The sequence below is a fragment of the Lagenorhynchus albirostris genome, chromosome 9 (genome assembly GCF_949774975.1).
Source record: "Lagenorhynchus albirostris chromosome 9, mLagAlb1.1, whole genome shotgun sequence".
In the NCBI taxonomy this organism is placed as follows: domain Eukaryota; kingdom Metazoa; phylum Chordata; class Mammalia; order Artiodactyla; family Delphinidae; genus Lagenorhynchus; species Lagenorhynchus albirostris.
Window position 1 is genome coordinate 33704389 of NC_083103.1, and position 24925 is coordinate 33729313.

The 24925-nt window shown below is 37.0% G+C and overlaps 1 protein-coding gene across 9 annotated transcripts in view; it reads right to left on the minus strand.

Moving 5' to 3' along the window:
- The window catches only part of GAS2 (growth arrest specific 2), a 159494-nt gene that overhangs the window by 104168 nt on the left and 30401 nt on the right, over positions 1 to 24925 (minus strand). For 5 of the 9 annotated variants that reach the window (XM_060159508.1, XM_060159509.1, XM_060159504.1 and 2 more), the window contains exons 2-3: positions 20481 to 20556; positions 7029 to 7193 (exon numbers count right to left, since the gene is read on the minus strand). In XM_060159508.1, coding sequence (XP_060015491.1) covers positions 7029 to 7173 — 145 coding nt within the window. In that variant the 5' untranslated portion in view covers positions 7174 to 7193; positions 20481 to 20556. Of the gene's footprint in view, positions 1 to 7028; positions 7194 to 15073; positions 15272 to 20480; positions 20557 to 22791; positions 23063 to 24925 lie in introns of those variants that run through there. The other 4 variants (XM_060159511.1, XM_060159512.1, XM_060159505.1 and 1 more) reach the window with 3 other exon arrangements.

Below are 24925 nucleotides of genomic sequence, written 5' to 3' on the forward strand. Positions count from 1 at the left end.
ATACTTTATGGTTGAAATGTACTGACTCAAATGAAGGAAAAATGCAAGACAGAGAATTTTTTTTAAACCTTCATATGTAACATTTTCCATCCAATGATTAAGAATCATAAAATATACATTTTAAATGTACTGTATAATTTTAAGAAATCAGTTATAATCCTTATATGGGGTGATATATTATCATACTCTTTATTCTATTAATATTACCAAAAGTATATAAAAAACTGAATATAAAGTTGGCTGAATTTAATCATGACGAATCCATCAGAATAGGCTATTAATTACTAATTACAGTTTCTCAAGTAAAAGCTATACACAGTTCAATCTCTGTCAGACAGAACCAGATCTTCTTTAATATAAATTGTGTAGCTGGTTTGAGACATTAGACTATAAATGCTAGAAACAGTAGGATTCTAGTAGCATAGAATCATTTCTTCCCCAATCCCATCTTTCCACGTTTTTGGTATATTTAGTGAAAGAAGGGGCAATGAACAGACACAATTAAATCACCTTGGAATGCCGATACATACTGGGTTGTCTTTATTATTGACTTGAAGGTCAACCCAAAATAGCCAAGTCTAGAAAGAATATCTTTACTTACTGGGTTCATAATTGTGAACTTAGATCTTCACATCATCAATTCAGTCATGATTTGCCAGTAGACAGAGATCAGGTGGTTTGGTTAAATATTGTGATTAGTCATTTCCTCTTAAAATATGAGGATACAATGATATGAAATAATCATGTACCTGAAATATTTTGTCAGGTAACTAAAATCAACACACATACTTGTACATACAAGTGTATTCCTCCCAGAAATGTAGGCTTGCCATAATTTCCATAAAGATTATCCCTTTTATCTTCTATTTTGCTAGGAAAGAATGTTTTCCTCCTAGTAAGTTAGCAGTACTACACTCAGTTCCCTAATAATATATAATATCTAATAATGATATTTAACATTTGAGTTCTTACTATATGCCAAGCACTTTACATGTATTCATGTTTTTAATATTTTTACAAAACTGCGAAGTGAGTGCTTCTATTATATCCATTTTACAGATGATGAAATTGATGTATTTAGGTTAAATAACTTGCTTAAGCTCACACAGTGAATCTGACTCTTTAACCCAAGAAGTCTAGGTTTAGAGTCTATGTTTTTAGCCACCACTCTTAGTTAGTTAAATCAATATTTGCTGGATACACAAATGACTATTTTCTATAACAATGCATTCTCTTGAATGCAGTTGTCTTTTTCTTTTTAGAAAATCTACAGATTTTTTCTCTCTAGAAACTCCTTCAGAAAAAAACAAAACAGTGTAGGGCTGAAGACAGTGGTGCTGAGAAATGAATAGCAAGCCACCTTGCTGATGATTGGAGAATGACCGAGAATAGCATTCAGGCATGCTCTGTTATGTAGCCTGATTCATTGCATAAGAAAACTAGTATGTTTTATCTATAAGGGTGATCTAGATATGATCAAACTCTACTCCAATCTCCACTGTACCTCTCAATCACAGTCTATTGCTCCAATTAGAGAACTCGAAGCAACTCATCTGCTATCTTAACTCAAATTAGTCAGTGTTTTAAGACTGAAATATAAATGTTGTGAGATAGGAAATGATTGATTATATCCAGAAACCCTAGATCAGCACCTGCTCCACACTGATTCAGAGTCTACCCTGTATTTGTATCAACAAAAGACAAAGTCGGTTCTGTTGGAAAAGTTGAGTAAAAAACATTAGGGTGTAACTGCTCTGAAAGGTGTCAATTTGTGAACATAGACTTGATTCTTTAAACTTTTGAACTAGCATAAGACACCACCTTTCCTAAGAAATTTTTATTGACTACATCAAGAATATGAGAAGTCTGCAGGACAAGTATCCAGTAAAAGAACTTTAAGAAAAAAGAAAAGAGAGCTGTTCCAAACTCATTAGACAGCAGCAACTCCAGTAAATAGGTGCTTAACTTTCTAATGCTAAAAATAGGTTTTTTCAGAAATAACTGAAATAAGGAAAACATTACCTATTGATCATACTACGCATATAACAACTGAATTTTCCTTTATGTGCATGTAGGAAAGTCAGAGAAAGGGACAATCATCATAACATCAACTGTCATAATGCATTTCTAAATATTAGTAAAATCAATTTAGCTTAACTTGATTTGTAATACATTTTTTGATTTATTCAAACTCCCTGCATATATCCAAACACATATGCCTACATCTTAACGATCTAAAATCCTTAAGAGCAATATCAATTTCTGTGATGCTTAACAACTACAGTCTTTTCTCAAAATTATACTCCCATGTGATTCATGTAGTGTTATTAAACAAATACTAATTGAAGATAAAGGTCATTTTCAAATGATTAAAGAAACACAAAATAAATAAACAATCTGAGAACATCTATGTTAGTATATTCATTTTAAAATTAAACCAACAACAGTCTTCAATAGTCTTTCAACAATCATGAAATCTGTAGAATGTGCCTCATCTATCTGAATGATGGGTAGTTGCTATAATCTGGGACTGTTAATTTAATTACATGCTGTTTATTCAAAGTAACAAGTTTTTCTCCAAGACTTATTTGTATAATCATTTGATGTTCAAATATGTCCTAAGGACATAGTTAATTAACATATGAGCAATAGCTAGTTCATGAACAAAAATAACAGAACAGAAAACCTAAAATAAAAATTACATGTGTATATTTAATGTACAGCAGGGGACAATGGCCAGAGAAATGTTTTAGAGGCAAGATTCTCTTGATTCAGGTTTCTTTTGCTGTCTTTTCTGAGTGTTGGTCATAAAACTCCATAGTGTCAACTATTATCAATAGAAAACATACTTGGACTACAAAGATATGTAAGTAGTCTGTAAATATCACAGGATGATTTTCTCATGAATCAGTCTGGTATGCTACCACATAAACAAATCCCAACCATCATGACAATTTATTTAACTCAACTAGTTAACTTATAAAATAGTTTTTTATATTCTAATATATAAATTTTAGTTAGTCTAAAAATTTGCTATTGCAAATTTGCTATTGCTGCTTTAATTTTATGCTGAGGAATCTAAAGCGCTATTATTGTTACTGATTAAGTAAATATATAGTACTTGAAAATTACAGTATTATGCCTTCATATTTGGCAAGAATGTGAATATTGGTCTATGAACCAATGAAATAATTTTCTTCTCTATCAAATAATTTTTATCCACCAAAAAACCTGAATGCAAAGTGAGCATTCTTTAAAAAATTCCACCTTTCAATTGACATTTTATATGTAGGATCAGAAATACCTGAATTTAGAATATCATTACTACTTTTTTTGAAAGGCAAAAAAGGAAAAAAAGTTACATTTTAGTCAAGTATTGCTAGAAAGAAATAGGAAATCTTTCCACAAGTAAGGTCCACACTACAATGGCAAAGTCTAGTCAGAAGCTTTAATTTAGTATGTGAATTTCCACCTCACCAAAAAATTCAGATACTTTATCTAGAGACCAGATCAACTTTGAAACTACCTTCAAGATATCTCTAACCTTCAAGTAGATAAAAATGGAGAATTGAAATAGAGCTGTATAATATAAATTTGCAAATATTTCTGAGGCAACAAAATGACCAGTAAAATTTTAAAATTTACTTTAATGACTCCATTTCTAAAATACGTGAATACTAAATGTATCTATTATGTCTAGTAAAAATATCTTGTCACATAGCCATACATTTTTTCTCTCTTCCTTATTATCACCATTCTAGTACATAACATATTTTCTTACCTCTGAATGTTTTACCACTTTAAATAACCTCAAGCTATTGGTCTACTTTCCAAGTTACCATGAGGATATTTACTTGAAATCTATCATCTACCTACTTTTATGAATTCAAGTTAACAGAAAGTGGCACTTTACTATATTTTAAGATTCTTTTTTTTTTGAGATTCTTTTAAGATTTCTTTTCTGAGAAAATTTCACAAGCCATCAGTTGCTTCTGTGTTACCAATAACTGGCATTAAGAACATTAGCCTTTTTATTCTTTAAAAGAAAGATTATTCATTTACGTAAACTGTTTTCTCCTTGTTTATACATATTGATGATTTCAAACTGGGTCTCAAGAGCTGGATTTCTTGGAAACTTAGACTTTTGGAACTGGAATGGACATTAGAGATCATCTACTCCAACCCCTTCATTTTATGGTGAGGACACTGAGCCCAGAAAAGATAGCTGAGTGACTTTGGGCAAGTTTACCAAGTGAGAGAGCCAGAATCAGAAGCCAGGTCTCCTGACACCAGTTAGGAGCCAGGTCTCCTGACTTTTAGTCCAAGGATATTTCCATTACACATACACTGACTCTCTATTCTTTGAGGCTGTCTTGGGGCTGCTCACACTGCTCAAGCTACTTTGTAAATGATCACATTCACCAAATAAAATGCTTTTGATGACAAGTCATGGGACCTTGGAACACACCTGTGTAATCAGGCTATACTCATAATCATGATTTCCCCCTGCCTGGAACATCTCAGGGACTCCTCGTGGAGCATGCAATAAATTATAAGCTCCTCAACATGGTATTCAAAGCAGTATACGCTCTAGCCCCAACAAATCTCATGAAAGTCTCCCCCTCTTGATCTACGCTGTTGACACTAGCTTTTGTTCAGTTCTTCTAAGGCGCCAAACTCCTTCCTATCCCGCACATGCCATTCTTTCCACACAGGCTTTTTTCCCCACACTTTGTCTGGCTAGCTATTAATTATTCTTCAGATCTCAGTTTTAAATATAAGACCCCTTAAAAAGGATTTCCCCAAGCCCTCTGATCATCTGCCCCATTCCCATCTCCTTGTTTTTACATTCTTATTGCAACCTATATCTTTTAGTGTTTATACCAAGTCCAATTAATGAATCATTTATTCAGTCACTTATTTATATTAATTTCTTGTTCAATCTACTCCAAGCTCTATACGAACAGGCACTCTGTCTATTCTTAGTCACCACTCTACCCTCTAGCACTTAGCAGACTGTGCTGAAACACAATAAACACAATAGCTAGTATATTTACTATAGCTAGTTGATTACTATGTGCCAGACCTTGTTCTAAAGCTGACGATCTTACTTGACGCTCCAACAATCCCATGAGGTTGGTACTAGTGTTATATGTATTTCACAGATGACGAAACCCAGGCACAGTGCATTCAGAAAATTGCCCAGTATCACAGAGCTAGTAAGTGATGGCACTGAGATTTGAATTCAAGCATTCTGATCCCAGAGTCCATTTTATTCAAATAATTATTATGCTGATGTACACTCAAATATTTGTTGAATAAATGAATGAACTTACCCACCAAATCAAATTAATCATATCACTGAACTATATAAATGGAATAACACCACCACATATAGAGTTATAATATTTCAGGCACTAAGTAGTATACATATTTTAATTATTTAATCTCACAGCAATCCTACTGTCATTACCACTTCATAGATGAGGAAACTAAAGAACAGAAAGATTAAATAACTTGCTCAAGATCATATTGCCAGTTAAGTGGCACATCTGGTGTTCAAACACAGGCAGTTCATTCCAAGTCTGTGCCTTAACTTCTATACTGCCATGCTGTGACAGCCCATATCTGAAAACAGCTCTAAGTTAATAAAATACTAATATAACAATAATTAGTGAACACACAAAAGAGGGAGGAAACCCATCTGTTTAGGCTAAATTGACATCCTCTCTATAATGGAGATAAATAAAAATGCTCTCCCCTTGTATAAATGAAAGGTAGCCCTTCCTTCTGGTGGATATCACTCCATAGCACAGTGAAGGGTCTTTCTGGGGAGTGATGGATGTGAAGGATGCCTTCTGCATTTCTTCTCTTACCCTTTAACTGGGCTCCCTTGCAAAGGGCACCACCTGCATTTCCATATGCGGTAGCCCTGGTTAGACTACATAGAATTGTCAAAAGCATGTGCACACAGTAAGGAAAAAGGAAAGATCTAACTCTAGGATAAAGGCTTAAAAAATGCAAAAGCAATGTAAAAATCCAGAGCCATGGTGAGCAAAAAGAAAAATCTTGCTCAAATGTGCTAAAACCTTGTCAAACCTTGCTAAAATTACAGATGCCCTATGCTCTTCACTAAACTCTTCAGTTTCAGCAGCTAGAAAGTGACGATAACAACACTTACCTTGAAGGAATCCTTTCAATAATAAAATAATATTGGTGAAATCCTTTCTGTAAATGATAAAGCACCATGCAAATTCTATGTTTACTCAATATTCAAATCTTATAGACTCTATAAGGATCCTTTTTTCAGGTCTTAAAACAATTTTGTTCTCTGTGAAAAATTACTAGTGAAAAAGCATTGCTTTATATGATGATCCTTTGAATGTATGATTCCACTTTGCACATGGTTGAAATTGTATACTCTGAATATGCCAGCACAACAGAAACAAAAAAAGAGGCAGCCTTAGCATGAGGTAGCATTTTTCTCTAAGATCGTCCTTTTGGAAGAATACTTAAAAACAAAAGTGTAATGAAAAGAAAAATTTTAGTTCAAGGTTGGATGACTCCAGTCAGCTCATTTGGACAAAGGATAGATGTTATTGTTCCAGAGTCTGGGTATTCAGCAGTTTTAGAAGGTGTGCTATAAAAGTAGGGCAACGAAATCTAGCTTTAGAAGCCAGATCTCACAGACTGTGGCCCGTGTGCAGTGTCAAAAGAATAGACCAAACTGGTCAGTTGCATGAAAGAAAAGTAAAAATAAATCAGATCAGCAAGGGTGTAGATGAAATGAGCAATTTGACCACACAGTTACAATGCATGATACTGGAATTACTAAGCACAGTTAATGTGAGAGGCGTTGGGAAATTCATTTAAGTTCTCTATATGCTTCAGGTCTCCCAGATGCAAAATGCAAATAATGAAAGTCTTTCTTTCTAAAGTGGTGTCACATGCTTAGGAGAAGGACACTACATGAGCAGGGAGAATAAACCTGTTATCTTTGATGACAAAATGAGATCTTATAACCTTACCTAACAGATTGGTTAACCACAAGGCCAGATCTTCTTTCATCGGTAGCAAATTAGCTTCATGTCTGCTGGCCAGCCACTGGCTATACTGATGCATATCAGAGAGGCCAGGTCCACTGCGTACCTTTGGGCTCAGAGCAGTGCACATTATTTATCCACTTGTAATACCTGTTTTGGAAACAAAAGAGCAATTGCTTTTTATACAGACTTCTCTTGTTAAAATCTCACTGCCAATGACACAGTAAGGAACAGGATCTGTGGAAGTTCGGATGACAAGTCAGGTTATTAATTATTAAACCCTCATGAAACACTGTTTGCTTTACTTGTACTGGCCCTGTCACTTTTGACCAACTACTTGGTAGGAAGCAGCAGCTGTCAAAGGTCAAATAGAAAAATCAAACAGTAAGCTCTCTGCTTGTGTAAAACATCATATTTGGAAAAATGACAGTTTCTAAGGAAAGAAATTCTACTTATTCAAAAACAATAAAAAGTGGTTGATTAAAATTTTGGTATCCAAATTGTAAACTCCCATTGTTTGGGTTAATTTTTGAAGCCATCGATTTCCACAGAATTTTAGGACTGAATACTAGCAATGACAGTATTTGCAAAATTTCTTATAAACATATGACCACTACTCTTAAAACTATTACCTATGAGATTAAGCACAGCCCTTGGTTCTTTGCAGATGGCCAAGTAATCATGCACTTCTACTTTAGAGAATTGGGTGGGACATGGGGGAGTGCATCCTTTTAGAGTCCCTACTACACTTCTCTTATTTTACAGTTAATGAAAACAAAATCAAAGAGGAAGGGTGACTCAACCAAGATCATATAGCTAGATCACGGCAGAGTCAGGCTTGAACTTGGGTCTTTACTCTAAGACCATTACTGTTTTCAGAATGACACATTTTACAAAATAGTGTCATCAGGAACCCACGTTATAACCCAGGAATTACACCGTAATTCTAATAAATATCATCACAGGTTTTCTTTTGTCATACTTTGTACCTTCTCACTTCGTATGTTTTGCATACTAGGGTTTGTTTGTATTCATGTTTAGCAAAAAAGTAATTACATTACATATCTTATATCTACACAGTAAGGGATGATTTCACTAACCTATGAGTAACACAATCTTCTATGTGGGTTGCAGAAAAGATGTATGAATATATACTTGGCCTTAAATGTAGTACTATTGTATGCATTATTTATAGGACCTAAGACTACAGATGTAATATTGGAGCAGGAAGGTAATAAACTCATAAGTTTATGTGTAGAACTCCATTCTGTATGCAAATAGTGACTATAAAATAACCAAATGCATTATGACTGAATGAAATGAAAGTGAAGATGTTTGCAAATGACAAAAGTAAGATTTATATGATATAATGGGGTTTTCAGCTATATTTATTACTAATGGTATTTTAAGTTCACCAGTATAAGTTGATATATCCTTGTCAGTTTTATCATTTGAAACGTTACATAGCATTCTTTTCCAATTAATCTCAAACTAATTCTCTTAGCCTCGGTTAATTTTTGTCTTTTAAAGACAGCTTTTAAACAAAATAAGACATTGGTGTTCAGAAAACTGTAAAATGTGACAGTCTCACAAACATTTTGCTGTAGCATTAGAAAAGACTGCTGGGAGCATGGTTAAACACCTAAAAAGTGTCATAAATATATAATTTAAAAGCACAGACAATTTAATTTCCAGAGAAATTATGCTTTGAAGTAATTTTTGCAGAAAAAAATTACTGTAAGTTTTCTTTGAAAACACCTTCCATAAATCTCTGTATATCTAGTCATCTAAAGTAATAACTAGTGAAAATGTGAAACATTTTAATATACCTTGTCATATGCTACTAAATTGTCATTACAGGGACCAGAAGATCACAATTGTCTATTTTCTTTTGCAGTTAATCATGACATTATTCATATAAAGTCCTAAAGATTCTCCAAACCCTGTGACTAAACCAGAAGGCTAAAACATTTTTTGCCCCAGTTCTTTAAAAAATAGGTCCAACCCCAGGAAAACAAAACATTTCCCAGTAGTTGGTTAGGATTCCTACAGGCTAGCTAGCCTCAGAAACAAACATTTAAGCAATAATACATTTAAGCACATGATTCATACATTTAAATAACTAATTGAAATCTTAAAAGGGTTACCTCTAAAATGCCTTTCTTCTCAAGACACAATATCTCCCGCTACTTTCCTGAAAGTGAGATGTGGTAGTTCAGTAACTTTACCTACATCCTATTATGTTCTCTGCAACTTCCATTTAAGCATCAGAGTCCTATTTTGCTTTGTAAAAGCAAGAAGACACCTCAGATTCGTAAGCTCATTGTCCAGCAAAGAATTCATCAAGGGATGGTTTACAGTAAGCCTAATGGCATGTAACAGTTTCAGTGAGCCAGAGGGACACAATCTGTCCCCTCAATGCTTCTAAACAGTGAAGTTTTTATTTTCCTTGACAGTGGCACATTTATTTCTCATGTAGTCTGTCCTGTATTTTGCCAGAAATGTAATTTAAACTATCTTCTAATATTTACAGATGATCATTAAGTTAAAACAATAAGAATAACTAAGCAATGTTTCTTACGCTGCTTTGTATATAATCAAAATTATATGTAAAGTGAAAAAAAAGAAAGAACAGAGTTATATTTTCCCAGGAGGCAAAGGTAGGAGAAAGAAGGCTTAGTGGGTAATTAGCATCTGATAGTAGTTAAACAATGAAACATATGCCAAATATGTAGACACCTAAGTCACTGTCATAGATAGGGACTCTTCTGTTTAAGGGACTCTTCTGTTTAAGTCCCTTTTGAAAAAGATTAGGATTTTGATCCAAATTCTTCTGATCCTTTTTTCACATTTTAAATCACCATCAAACTTGGCATGACTCTATGGTTTAGCTGAAAGTCATTACATGGTGGTCTTGGATTTAAATATAGCTGAGATATGAATAGAAAAGATGAAAATGGACCCAGCTAGCCGGATCAAAATTTGGAGTGTGAATTACCCCATGTTGAAGCAGTTTCCAAATGAAATGATTAAATTGCAGTGAACAAAGGTCAAATAAATTTATATTACCCAGATAAAAAGATCACTACAGGATTATAAACCTTTTATAATTTTCAACAAATGTTTAATCCATCTGAATGAGTTGAATTAGATCACAAAGAACAAATTACAAGACAAAGGTCATTTCTGATCTTTTGAATTCATTCAAACATTTTTGAAAACCACCAGAGATACCAAGGGGTAGCTTTTAAGACAGGAAATGAAATGATACACTGACTTGAAGAAAAAAAATAGGTTTTGGAGAAAGAGAAACTTCTTTTTTTGTATAACATATCTAAATACTGAAAGATGTTACTATTAAAATTCATACAACCTAAATATTTAAAAAGCTTGATAAGTAACTTCAGTAATTACTAAGCAAAGCCAATCGCTTTGAAAAAAGGAGTAAGGATTCAAATGCTTGTATGCCTTCTTCAGACTATGGCTTCTCCAAGCTTTATGGGTCTATCTAAAAATGGATAACTCAACCCTCAGGATTTGGAATTCAGAAAAATAAAACTTAAAGGGAAAAACATGCAGAAACTTAATACAGAATTCTTCAAAGAATGTGTGTGCGTGTATTTTTTTCTTTCTTTCCATAGAAGTGATTCTGGAATAACCATTATGAATATGATGAGACTTGAACCAGCCCAGGGGAAGAAGAAAAAATTAATGACTCCATAAGTACAATATCACATGTTTTAAAGATTCTGTTTAGTCTGTTGTTCCAGAATCCCAGTTGAAGACATAGTTTTGACTCTGAGGAAAAAGTATTCTTTTTCACCACCTAGAGGTGTGCTTCGATTACGACCAAGATGGTTTCTGGTTTATCTCTAGTCTTCGTTGCCATATTATAAAAAAAGTATCGCAATATTGCATGGAAAATAAATTGGAAAGACAGAAAAATAAGAATAAAATGATAAACATTATATCACTACTGTCTGATATGAAATTCTGCTAAGAAGCGTGAATAATAGAATATTAGAGCTGGAATCAGGAGTCCTGGGGTCAAATACTGGCTCTACTACCTGGCCATTTAGTAGTTGTTCTATCCTAGTTATATGACTTTTTCTCTTTGTACTTGAGTTCTCCAGTATGTATAATGGAGGTTAACACCTCACATATACGTGTGAAGATGAAATATTTGTGTCAGTATTTGGCATATATTTTACATTCAACAAACACTAGCTAAATTGAAATCATCACCATAGGAAATATGCAAAAATAAAGCTTCCACTGACTTATTTTAAAAAGAAAAGAAATTCTGTAACAAAAATAGGAATATTTTGTAGAACTCCAGATAACGAAGAAATGGCAAAGGCCAGGGGGAGAAATGAAAACAGATAAAGAATTGATGAAATAAAACCATAAATAATGGAAAATCCCAAGTTTTCTTCATATTGAGAGGGATGAAACTCCCAGGATGATGAGTGAAATGCTGAACTCCAAGATGGGTAGTTTACATGTTTTTAAAAACAAATTTTGGTAACATATTATACTTCATTTTGGCATCAAAGACTCATAAGCTATTAAGAAAGGGGAATGCCATGCCTCTCAAAATAAATGTGAAAGGATGTCACCACACCCTTCCCCCCCACAAAGACACCTAACTGTGGCCATTTAAAACAGAGTGCTAATGAACCCACAGTCAAGGGTCCCTGCACTAAAGGTCACCTTTGTTCTGATTTAGAGCATCGACCTCCCCTCTGTCTAGTCAGTTTTGTGTGCTATGGGTGTGAAACAACTAAGAAAACAAAGTTTATAGGCCAATAACACTGTCTTTTACAATTAAAAAAAAAAAAACACCTTAAGCCAAACACCCTTCCATAATCTGGAAGGAGAAAATGCTATCTTTAAACTAGACTCAAAGAATTAACAACCAAGGATAGCTCTAGATGGCTCTTTCACCATTCTGAGTTCTTTACGCCTATGTGATTCACTTTGGCTGGCCGATAATATATCTACAAAGCTATATATTCTCAACCAATGTCATGAATGTAAAATCTTAACCTAAGAATCTGAACAGAAAATAAAAGTCCAAAATGTAATCAGAAAGGTAATTCTAGATCTTGTAAATGGACCTCTGCTTCTGGCTAAGGGGAGCAACTTGTCCGAAATTAAAAAGCGCCAAGTGTAAAGGCAAAATGACACTCGTTACTAGTTTTTCTAATTATATAATAAAATCTTTAAACTCAAATGGACCTTAGAAGATTTACCAGCCAAATTTCTGGTTATTAATAAGGGACTGGAAGCCTAAGACATTTTGGCCTAAGTAACAAGTCTAGTTAGTCATTAAAAGTACCCTACTCAGCCCTTCTGGTGCCCAAACTCAAGGAATGCTAACTCTCTTCCAGGAATCTTTTTCTTATTTTGCAGCCCCATGATGAGTTGTCTTGAACCAAATGATGGTATACCTACAATAATAATTCCTTCTCAAATCATGACCAAAATATTAAGACTGAGTGGGAACTAATTTCTTATATTTTCTTGGCATTAGAGATTTTTAAGTTTTTTTTTTTAATTATACTATTCTTCCAAACAATTTAGCTCAGGTTTCTAGACCCCTACCAGATTAATTTCAAACTTAATTTGAATAGAAAATCACCTGAAAGCCATTAATTGATTAGGATGTTTGAGGACTTACATCAAAATTTAACCTAAGTTGATTAAGTAAATCTTAATTCATAAGAAGATGTTGTTGTGTGTGTGTCCATGTGTGTGTTGTTTGCAATAAAAAGATTTCTGTTTTACGTAACTATAGTGTAGTTGAGAGCTAGCAGAGTTCTACATTCTGTTGAATGTATATGTACTCTCATGTAAGGGGAGAGCATTAGCAAAAACTCAGTTGCTTTGACTCTGAAAACATTTAGGACAGAAAAATTACACAAGCATCTTACTCTTTTTGCCAAGAGATATTTTCTACCTTTACTCCAATTCTTTTCTCTAGTCAGAAAACACTGAGTGGAAAATCTTGATAGTCGTCCAGGAGAAATTAAAAGAAACAGCGGGATCTCTGTGCCACCATATCAAAACCACAAAGATACCAAAATTACCTTAACATCAGCTCCAGTTTTAACAACTCCCTCTGCAAACAAACTGTTAGAGCCTCATTATTTGGTTTCAACCAAGGTAACTTTGGCCTTCCAAAGGCTCCCGAAGTCTATAAATATAAAGCAGGCTTGAAGCAAAATTCTAAAATTATGCATAACATACTTAGGATTAATATAAGACCTGACATTCTTCCATACCTGCAAGTTTAACTAAAATTTCTTACCAAGATACTAGGACACTCAGTGGCAATCACAGTACCTTTTGCACCAGATGAAATAAATTTTGCCTTGTGAGTTTATTTCCCAGCAAAGCACAGTCCACATCACAAAAGTATGGTGTGTAACACTAAAATGAAGAACTAAGCCCCAAGTTCAGTAGCACACAGGCTGAAATACAAGCTACCTTTCCCTTTCAGAGCCCACTCAGGGAACCGTGTACTAAAGCTGCAAGGTGCATTGCAAAGGCTGCCTGTCCCATGCCTCAGATATCTGTCCCTTACCTTGTCTTAGGCACTGAGAACCAAGATGCCCATGCTGGAGAGGACTGCCACAGTCACCACCTCCTCCTCCACAGTTAGGGGGGAGCATTCCTCGAGAAGGAACTCATTGATCAATTTCAAAGACAGGCTGGGCAAACCAGATCCAGCTGGAGTTAATCAGCATCCACACTGCTAAGATGTTAGGGAAGAAAACCAGTGAGCAGAGGCCTCCTCAGCCTTGTCTCTGTGAATCTCAGGGGGTAGGTGAGGAGAAAAGGTGGATTTCCTCTGCCTGGCTGGCACCTCCGACCTGTCTGAGCCTTTATTTAACACTAGGAGGCCTAATGGGTGTTCCTGTGCACATGCAGATCTTATTTCCTGGGCATAAGATCTCCCATAGTTGATCTAGCTTTGTAGGAGAGGGTGCTTGGGGAGAGGGAGGAGTTTACAAGAGAGACAGTAAAGTTTTGCAAACTCGTCACTGTAAGAGGATGAAGATGAAGAAGGTGGGAGAGAGGAAAGGTTTTGATTTGCAAAAAGGTTAACTGGAGGAAAGTGGACAATCCCCCCGCCCCACACACACACCCCAATTGTACTGAAAGGTAGAAGACAGAATCTGTTAACCCCTGCTTTTGCTTCCCCTCTATTCATGACAGTAGAAACTTCGGATGTCTGGACTAGGCTAATGGCAATTTATTAGGCTGATAGAATTTAATCTTGCCAGAATAGTTAATGCCTCCAAAGCCAAGTTGGCTCCTGTGCTCCCCAAATAATTTCAGATTCCAAAACCTTGCTCTTTGGACGAGAAGAACAATACCAGGCAAAAAAAATCGCCCCAAAGGGGGTTGATTCATAGGCTAGCCTAGCGTTTGTTTATTCACGTAGCAAAAGCTCGACTCTGTCAAACTCATCAGTGGAAGACAGCATCACCCCAAATCACGCGTGTCGTGCTCTTTCCCCCCCTCCCGGCCTCCTTGACTCAAGTAAAGCAATAAGGATCAATCCATTAAGACCATCCCCCCTCCGCTTTCCTCTCCTCAATAAGGGACAACGCTGAGCATGCAGACAGAGACCCTCTGCACGAAATGCATATGTGTGTCTTTACAATCGTTGTGCTAATGAGAAATCCTCACTCCTGTCCCCGGTTGGCTGAGCCGCCCCAGCGGGTTTCTTCGTTGCGGCGGTCATTTGGACTGTTCCACAATAGGGATGAGGAACACATGGTCGCTTCCAGGGAGTCAGAGAGTCACCCACTGCAGTGACCACACACCGAGCGCCACAGCCCGTCCGGCTGTCCGAGGCTCTCCACCCTTCCCAGCCGCGTGCCCGACGTTACTGGCAACGACGGCCCCCCTCCCCTGCCGCCAGCCGTGCAGCAGAGGCCGGGGCTCCGCAAGCCGGGCTGCAGAGCGCTCACGCCGCGGCAACGGCGGCGGAGAGCGGGGCCCGCCCGCCTGCTCACCCCCGCGTCCGGAGCTGGGCTGCTGGCGGCTCTCAGGGGCACCGGGGCTCCCGGCTCGGCTCCTGCAGCGTCTCGGGGCCGGCCCCCTCCCGGCGCGGGTCCTGCGGCAGCCGCTCTCCGCACCCCACCAGCCCGGCGGCAGCGGCAGCAGCTCCAGCCGCGCTGCCCCTCTTCATACTTCTCTGATGGCTCCTCTCGGTGCTGTTTGGGAAAACGATTTTTTCCCCCTGCCAGAAACAGATTTCCTACATTTCATCAGTCCACATAGACCAAGCGGAAGTAAAATGCTTACTTTTTCTGGTGGACAGCAAACGCAATTGACACTGATTTACCCTTCAAACGGGGAGAGATTGTATTACAAGCCCTTGGCAGCAATTCCGAGGTTGGGGCCAAGCTCCGGCCCCCTCCCGGTCCCCCAAACACTAACCTAAAGGGCGGGGGAGAGCGGTGGGGAGGGGATCATATTTAACTCGGAGGTTTTAACAAAGTCAGTGGCTTTAGCACAATATTAAAATTGGGTGTTGGGAAGGTTTTGCTTTCCTGGTCAGTGATTTTGCAGACTCGGAGGCGTGAGCTTGCCAGTAACTTGGGCCACTCTTCGTTAAAATTTAACAATTTGATTTCTTACAACTCCCTTTAAATATCAGACTTTAGAAGAGGCTGTATTTCACGGCTGTTTTCGCTTTACAAAAGGAAATACAGTTCCACCCTTCCGTCTCTCAGCCTCAGCTCAGTATTATGTTGAATGTCATAGACAATTTTCTCCAACTGTTGTTTATTAGGGTATGTATTCTGAGACGAAAAGTCTCCCCATGAAGCAGACAGATGTTCAAGTGTCTGCTTCACCTCTAATAGACATGTGACCTCTTGTTGAGTGTCCTAATCGCCTCAGGTTACTACTTTCCGTGGAGTGTAGGTGAAAATGATCATACTTTTTTGTTGTTGTCGTTTCCATGTTCATCAGTTTCACAAGCATTTCTATCCAATGATCGTGTGGCACAGGTATTCTAGTCCTCTCTTGGATATCATGTTTAAGATGGTGAGCAATGTACCAACACACCCAGCCCAGCCTCCCCCCAACCCCGCCCCCAAAATAGAAACTACCTGTGGATGGATAATAGCAAACTGATGTGGGTAATTTTAGATATAACTGAAAAAATGCATTTTGTACTTATTGCTTTCATCTGGAAATGGTTATTTGCTCTAAAACAGCTAGAAACTGCATCAGTTCTTTGGTTGTAGTAGCGGTGCAAATAATGAAGAAGGGAAGAAAACAGATGGAAAAGTTTGCTGGCGCTGAACTCCAAGCTTTTTATTTTAGTTCAGTTGGGTACTGCAGTTAGCTCCATATTCCTCCTTAGGCTTCCCGGAAGAAAGGGAAAAGAGCCATTCCTCATTTTAAGGAGAAACAGCATTATAAAAAGGCCTATCTTACTGCTTAGATATACATCAACGAGAACAACAAAACATACAGAACAGGTTACTGATGAATTTGAGCAATCATTCTGATAATAAAAATTTTCAAAATTTAACCAGATAGATCTGAGTGTTACTACAGGCCCAACAAAGAACTCTTAGATTCTGAACCTATAAAATTTAAGTAAAATCAAACATCCTTGATAATTCTTCATGATCAAAATATCATCAGCCAATAAATGTTAATTTCAATATCTTCAGGGTATAAGAGTTCAAAAAGTTTAACACCTAGATTTTCAAAAGCTCATAGTCTCCTCTTCTTTCTATATAAATATTCTTGTCACATTATTCAATATTGACATTATAAAAAGCAAAGTGTAAAGACTATTTTTGTTGATTAAGGGACAATGTTAAACCCAGTTTGGGAAAATAAGAAGGCTTCCAGAAGCTTTGGGAGAACATAATCATTCAAATTACTCCCTGTCATGCCCCTTTCTTCCAGGTATTTTTAATTTTAAATTCTGCCTTATATCAGATCCTCTTTCCTTTTTAGCAAAAGCCAAAAGGATAACACTAGGAGAAATATGTATTTTCTCCCTTAGCATCTATGAGTTGTGCTGAGTATTCTTTTGGTGACAAAAGAGAAGTAATACAAAAGATTTCTGAAGAGGCAGCAAAGTAGTGTTTTCATTTAAATTTTTTTCAGCATTTGTAACAATTTCCATTTGATCTTTATTTTGTGTTTTTGAAAATCAAATTTATACTTATGTATTCCAATCAGTCACTTATAAAAATTTGTCAGAAAATCTTTTCATCCAAGAATTTTCTTGCCTTGGTCTCAACCTAAACATATTTGTCTTAGGAAACCATAGTGCAACTGACTCAATGATAACCTCCCTGATGTGAGGTGAAGGAAGCGAATGCCTCACCTAATGGGGTGAAAAATGTCTAAATACATTCTTGAAACATAATGGCATAAAAAGGAAAAGTCAAGCCAAATTTAAAGAAAACATAGTATTGTTTTCCTTTTTAAGTTATCACAGTTTTGAAGACTTTATATTAAGAATTCCTGGGTTACTATGTTTTTCAGTGTTCTAAACCTTCAACATTGTCTTCAATATGAACTGTGCCTTTTTCTAAATGTAAATATATATATGTGTGTATATATATGAATATATATGTTTAAAATGAGCAATAAAAGTATTTTTTTCCTCATTTATAGGTTAGCCTCTCCTCACCCTCACCCCTCACCCCCCACTCATGGAAATAATATAAATGCACTTATTCTGAAAAGTGGGACAAACCTTCAATAGATGATGGAGATTATCAGGAATTTTGAAATAAATTATGTGGGAAGAGACACTAGATTAAAGTAAAATAAATTTCCAAGGGTGACCAAGACATTCTTATATCCCTAAATAGCTTTGAAAGGGCACTTAAAGATGGCAAGTGATAGCTTTAGAAGCAAGTGAGAAAAATGCTACAGAAAGCAGCATGAAGACATGTAATGGTGCTGAAGAAATGCATAAAGCAATGTAATAAGTGAAAACATTTATTTATGTTTTATTGAAATAGTTTATCAGTGATGTAAAATATGTTGGTATTTCCCTACCTAGCTAGCATCTTGGCCCATGATACAGGCCTTCAGCTGACTTACACTGAAATAAATTTTTTTAAATCTCATAAGGCAAACAAAATGGATTTTATAAGTCCTAGTATGGAAATTACAAATACTGTTAGGGATAAAAAGTCAATGCTATTACTTTTTATCAGTATTCATGTATAAAACTCCAAAGAATGAATTAAATGGGAGAAATTTCACGGGAAAATTCAAGATATACTCTCAGTTTGATATGCAACTTTAAAAAATCTATTGCTTTACTCTCAACGGAGAACTTTAAACTTTATAAGTACAACACAACAGTAGCACAGATATCTGTTCCCTACTGGGAAGACGCATATTTTTGCAAACTGTGTGTTATATATGACCATATGTCTTCTAATTTTTATACAGGGGATAGATTGAAATCATTTTATGAAATATGCCATCTATCTTGTCTAGTTTTAAAATATCCTATGAAATATATCCTGTTATGTGATTTTTCTTGTGTAGGTTGGAGTGCTTTTTATTTTTCCAAATATTTGTGTGGCTTGTTTTAAAATCTTTTATTAAAATATCATGCCATCCTATATCATGCAAGAAGCTCGAACTTAATATGAATGTTTAAGATAAAATATTTTTACTTTTATAACCTTCTCTTTCTTTTACACGACTGTCATCTCCAGTATCTAAAATACCATTGAGCATAGAGTAGGCACTCAGTAAATAATTGTTGAATGAACAAATGACCATTATAGAAGAAGCCAATCTCTTAAGAAGCTTACTGCTAATTGGTTAGATTTTTATATATTGTCTTTAATTTAATAGTTTGGAACTTGGAATAGAAAAATAATGTTAAAATAACATTATAAATGATGGTTTCATCCCCAAGTTAGAATAATTTCATCTGGTTAAATGCAACTAGAGTTCAGTAAAACAGATGCTTGCCTGTGTGCCAGGCTTATAAATGAGGTCAGTCTGTGTCACTTGTCACTTCATTAAAAATCAAGGTTGACTTGGACTCAAGGTTTAATCATAACCGATACTATGAGTGCAATGAAAAGTAATAGAAAATATTACTACTTCAGTGGCTTTCAAACTTTTTTTATTGTGACCCACAATAAGAAATACATTATGGAACAGACACATAAAAACACACTCAGACACACAACCAAAACATGGTTCACAAAACAGTACTTACCTTCCTCAGTTAATGCACTCTGTTATTTTTCTGTTTGGCTTTATTCTAGTCTTTTCTATGCCATTCAGTTGAAAAGAAATGTTGTTGGGGAATTGCTAAATTTATTTCAAAGCCCAAAATTTGAAAAAGAAATCTGACTTAGAAACTAAGCTAAGGAGAAGATCCATCAAAATGGAGGTAGGGCATCAATGAACAGATGGTTTCATTATAAAGAACAAAACAGACGTGCATATATATTCTCAGAGGTAGATGATGTGATGTCCGTCCCAATATCCCAAACATTGTACACCTCATACCTCCATGTCTTTGCTCATGCTGACTTGAACGATCTTCACCTTTAACTTTCTCCCTTTGAAGAAATCAGATGCATTCTCCCAGGACCAGCTTAATCGTCATCCTCTTTGTGGTTCTCTTGATCTCCCTGACAAAATATTGCTATGCCTCTGGGTCCAGTGCTCTGGGAATTTTTCCATTTCTTTTATATCTCATTTAGGACATAGTATCACAATTATTTTCGTATGCATGTATCTCCTCTACTAAACTGTGAGTCCCTGGAAAGCAGAAACTAGTTACCTATCAAGTGCTCAGCACAGCACCAAACCCAAGGGTGTTGAATGATTGAATGAGTAAGTAAATGAACCATAAAACCACTGAATATCTGAAAGGGAAAAATCGGGTGTCACTGGGTGATGGGACAGATACAGGAAGGAAGGACTATGCCCATCAAAAGGGAACTAAATGGAAATTCCTCTGTAAAGATGGCACCAGCTATTAATTTTGCATCATTGTGAATAGAAAAATTTACATTATAGGCGAAATTTTACTGTCACATTTCTTGGGACTCTATTGCAGGTAGACCGCGGTCCAGTTATCCATTTATTTTTAATCCTGATAATGATAAATTTAGGATTACAGCTCTTCCTCCGCTTATGGTGGGGTTACATCCCGATAAACACATCATTGTAAGTTGAAAATGTCATAAGTCAAAAATACATGTAATATACCTAACCTACATTAAACATGCTCAGAACACTTACCTTAGCCTACAGTTGGACAAAATCATCTAACACAAAGCCTATTTTATAATAAAGTATTTAATATTTCATGAAATTGATTGAATACTGTGCTGAAAGTGAAAAACAGAATGGCTGTATGGGTAAAGAATGGTTGTAAAAGTATTGATTGCTTACAGTAGTGATCACATGGCTGTCTGGGAGCTGCGGCTGCCCGGCATCATGAGAGAGTAACGTACTGCATATCACTAGTCTGGGAAAAGATAAAAATTCAAAATTTGAAGTCTGGTTTCTACTGAATGCATTTCACTTTGGCACCATCTTAAAGTCAAAAAATCATAATTTGAACCATCATAAGCTGAGGATCATCTGTATTTTGTTGAAGGATGAGAAAACTTGCTGAAATTTCCATTACTGAAACTATAACTTAGTTCACAAATATGGAATCTTTGCCATTGCTGATTTATATGAAGCATTTAGAGAAATGGCTCTTAAATTTATCTCATCAAAGGGCTTTTCTAGTACCAAATAGTAGACCAGGCAATATGCCAAGAAAGGTAGCACACCTAACTCAAAGTGAGAGATGTGGAGAGATACTCTGACACCAGGAAGGGGTCAGGGTCGGTGGGGCTTCTCTTGGCAGAAGGAAGTGTTGCCATCCTGCTGCTGTCGCCAAAGCCACTTGGACTCTAGAGCCATTTGCAAAGAGATTTCACCAGCCATTATTCCCACCAAAGCTGCCAAGGAAGAGACATATTAAATTGTACTAATAATAGTTACCGCAGTTGAAATAATAACTAAGAGTCCAGATTTGGAGACAGATAAAACCAGGGTCAAGTTCTAGCTTCTCCACTTACTTGCTGAAAATTATAGGCAAATTACTTAACCTTTCTAACTATAAGTTTCCACAACTGTGAAGTGGGGTTAACAAATAGCCCCTCTCATAGGCATGTCTTGAGCATTATATAAAATAATACATGTAAAATATTTAGTTTACTGTCTGACATACAAGTGTGAAATTAAGGTTAGGTATTTTATTATTAATTGACGGCCTAAATCATCTTATTTACTCATTATAATAATCCCCTGGGATAAGGAAATTCTCATTAAAAATACAGAAGATCAGCGAATTTTATGTGTCCTTTCTCTGAATCTTTCTCTCCTCCCCACTTTATGACATTCCATTTTATACCCTTTTAGATATCCATGTTTTTTTCATTCGTTATTTAATCATTCATTCTCCACTTCCTCTGTGTAATTTTTTTTGATTTGTTACTCCTTTTATTTAAGAGGCAATTTCAAATTATGAATGGGAAATTAATTACAAAATACTACTGATGATTTACAAAGACATCTTGGCTATTGCCTAATACTTTGTCCTTATCTTTATAGAGATTGGTTTTTTAAAATAAATATTCTGATCCTATGAAAAGCATTTCAAATACCATGTATTTCTATGTAATAGTCATCCTATTTAAATGTTAATAAAATCTGTTTGCATGCAGATTAAAAAAATCAAAACATGAAAATATCAAAATGCCAAGTTATAATACAGTGTTACAAGTGGATTAAAGTATAAAATGAAATCATAATACCAAGGCTTTTTTCCTAGTTTATGAAATCTTCAGTTTAGTGAAGCTTAAATCAAGACCTAAAAATATTTGGAATTGTAACTAAGTTACAAACAAATAAATGGTCTGCTCCCAGAGATCAGGAGTCTAATTGGAATTATTGACTCTCCATGGAGAGTCATTCTGAACCTCTGTGTAATTTTTTTTTTTTTTTTTTTTTTTTTGCGGTACACGAGCCTCCCACTGCTGTGGCCTCTCCCGTTGCGGAGCACAGGCTCCGGACGCGCAGGCTCAGCGGCCATGGCTCACGGGCCCAGCTGCTCCGCGGCATGCGGGATCTTCCCGGTCCGGGGCACGAACCCGTGTCCCCTGCATCGGCAGGCGGACTCTCAACCACTGCGCCACCAGGGAAGCCCTGTGTAATTTTTATATAAAGATGAAGTTGCAGGAGCAGATCATAGGTTAATAGGAAAAATGAACTATTAAACTGCACAGGTTAAGAGTCAGATTCATGTCTGAGTTTGACTGATTTGAAAGTCTGTGTTCATTTCCCTCCTTCCGCTCTTCCTTCTTTCCTTCCTTCCTTCCATCCTTGCTTTCTTTTTTCCTTTTTTTAAGGAGGGGGGAGAGTCTACACATTAAATAAATGTATGCTAAAATGTTTAAATGTAATAATAAAATACTCTGACAAAAAAGTTAAATCATGTTTGAAAAGAGGAGACTGTTTCCGTCAGGTACCCTAACTCAACCGGATGAGCTGCCCCTGGTGCTGAGGGTTCCACATCACATAGAATTACGTTAAATCCCTTACAGCAGTGTGAAAAAGAACTCACACTAAGAACACAGCAGAAGACATTGAGAAAAAGCTTCTGAGCAGGAAAAGTCAAGAGAAGGTTTCAAACTCTACGTGAAATTACCTCTTTTCTTTTGGCTTTAGCTGCAGGAGAGGACAGACGAGAGTCAAGGAAGGCATCTTCCTAATTGGCTCCTGCAGCCTGAGCAAACTGAATAGCCCAGAGACTGAAAGATGTTTATTATACAGAATTGGCTCATGTGATTATGGATGCCAACAGGTCCCAAGATCTGCAGGGTGAGCAGGCAACCTGGAGTCCCAGATCTGATGATGTAGTTCCACTTGGAAGGCAAGCAGGTTCAAGAACCAGGAAGAGGCAAGGTTTCAGTCTGAATCTGAAGGCAGGAAAAGGGTAATGTTCCACTTCAAAGTCAGTCAGGTAGGAGAAATTCTCTCTTACTCTGGGGAGATTCAGCCTTTTTATTCTAATAAAGTCCTCAACTGATTGGATGAGGCCCATTCACATTAGGGAGGTCAATCTGCTTTACTCAGTCTACCAATTTAAATGTTAATCTCATCCAAAAACATTCTCACAGAGACACACAGAATAATGTTTTACCAAATATCTAGGAACCCTGAGGCCCGGTCAAAATGACACATAAAATTAACCATCACAGGAGAAATAGGTGAAAAGAAGCATTGGTGCTGATTTAAACGCTCCGTAATCCTTAAGACTTTCAGCGACATTGTGGAGAGGAGGAACCAAGACAGTGGAGTAGAAGGACGTGCTCTCACTCCCTCTTGCGAGAACACCAGAATCACAACTAGCTGCTGGACAATCATCGACAGGAAGACACTGGAACTCACCAAAAAAAGATACTCCACATCCAAAGACACAGGAAAAGCCACAATGAGATGGTAGGAGGGGTCTAATCACAGTAAAATAAAATCCCATAACTCGTGGGTGGGTGGCTTACAGACTGGCGAACACTTATACAACAGAAGTCCACCCACTGGCGTGAAGATTCTGAGCCCCACGTAAGGCTTCTCAACCTGGGGGTCCAGCAATGGGAGGAGGAATTCTTAGAGAATCAGACTTTGAAGCCTAGTGGGAATTGATTGTAGGACTTCGATAGGTAGGATTGGGGGAAACAGAGACTCCACTCTTGGAGGGCACACAAAAAGTAGTGTGCACATCAGGACCCAGGGAAAGGAGCAGTGACCGCGGCGGAGACTGAACCAGACCTACCTGCTAGTTTTGGAAGGTCTCCTGCAGAGGCGGGGGGTGGCTCTGTTTCACCATGGGGACAAGGACACTGGCAGCAGAAGTTCTGGGAAGTACTCCTTGGTGTGAGCCCTCCCAGAGTCTGTCATTAGCCCCACCAAAGAGCCAAGGTAGGCTCCAGTGTTGGGTTGCCTCAGGCCAAACAACCAACAGGGAGGGAACCCAGCCCCACCCATCAACAGTCAAGTGGATTAAAGTTTTACTGGGTTCTGCCCACCAGAGCAACAGTCAGCTCTACCCACCACCAGTCCCTTGCATCAAGCCTTTTAGGTAGCCTCATCCACCACAGGGCAGACAACAGAAGCAAGAAAAACTACAATCCTGCAGCCTGTGGAACAAAAACCACATTCACAGAAAGATAGACAACATGAAAGGGCAGAGGGCTATATACCAGATGAAGGAACAAGATAAAACCCCAGAAAAACAACTAAATGAAGTGGAGATAGGGAGCCTTCCAGAAAAAGAATTCAGAATAATAATAGTGAAGATGATCCAGGACCTTGCACAAAGAATGGAGGCAAAGATCGAGAAGATGCAAGAAATGTTTAACAAACACCTAGAAGAATTAAACAGCAAACAAACAGAGATGAAAAATACAATAATTGAAATGAAAACTAAACGAGAAGGAATCAATAGCAGAATAACTGAGGCAGAAGAATGAATAAGTGACCTGGAAGACAGAATGGTGGAATTCACTGCTGTGGAACAGAATAAAGAAAAAAGAATGAGAAGAAATGAAGACAGCCTAAGAGACCTCTGGGACAACATTAAATGCAACAACATTCACATTATAGGGGTCCCAGAAGGAGAAGAGAGAGAGAAAGGACCAGAGAAAATATTTGAAGAGATTACAGTCGAAAACTTCCCTCACATGGGAAAGAAAATAGCCACCCAAGTCCAGGAAGTACAGAGAGTCCCATACAGGATAAACCCAAGGAGAAGCATGCCAATACACATAGTAATCAAATTGGCA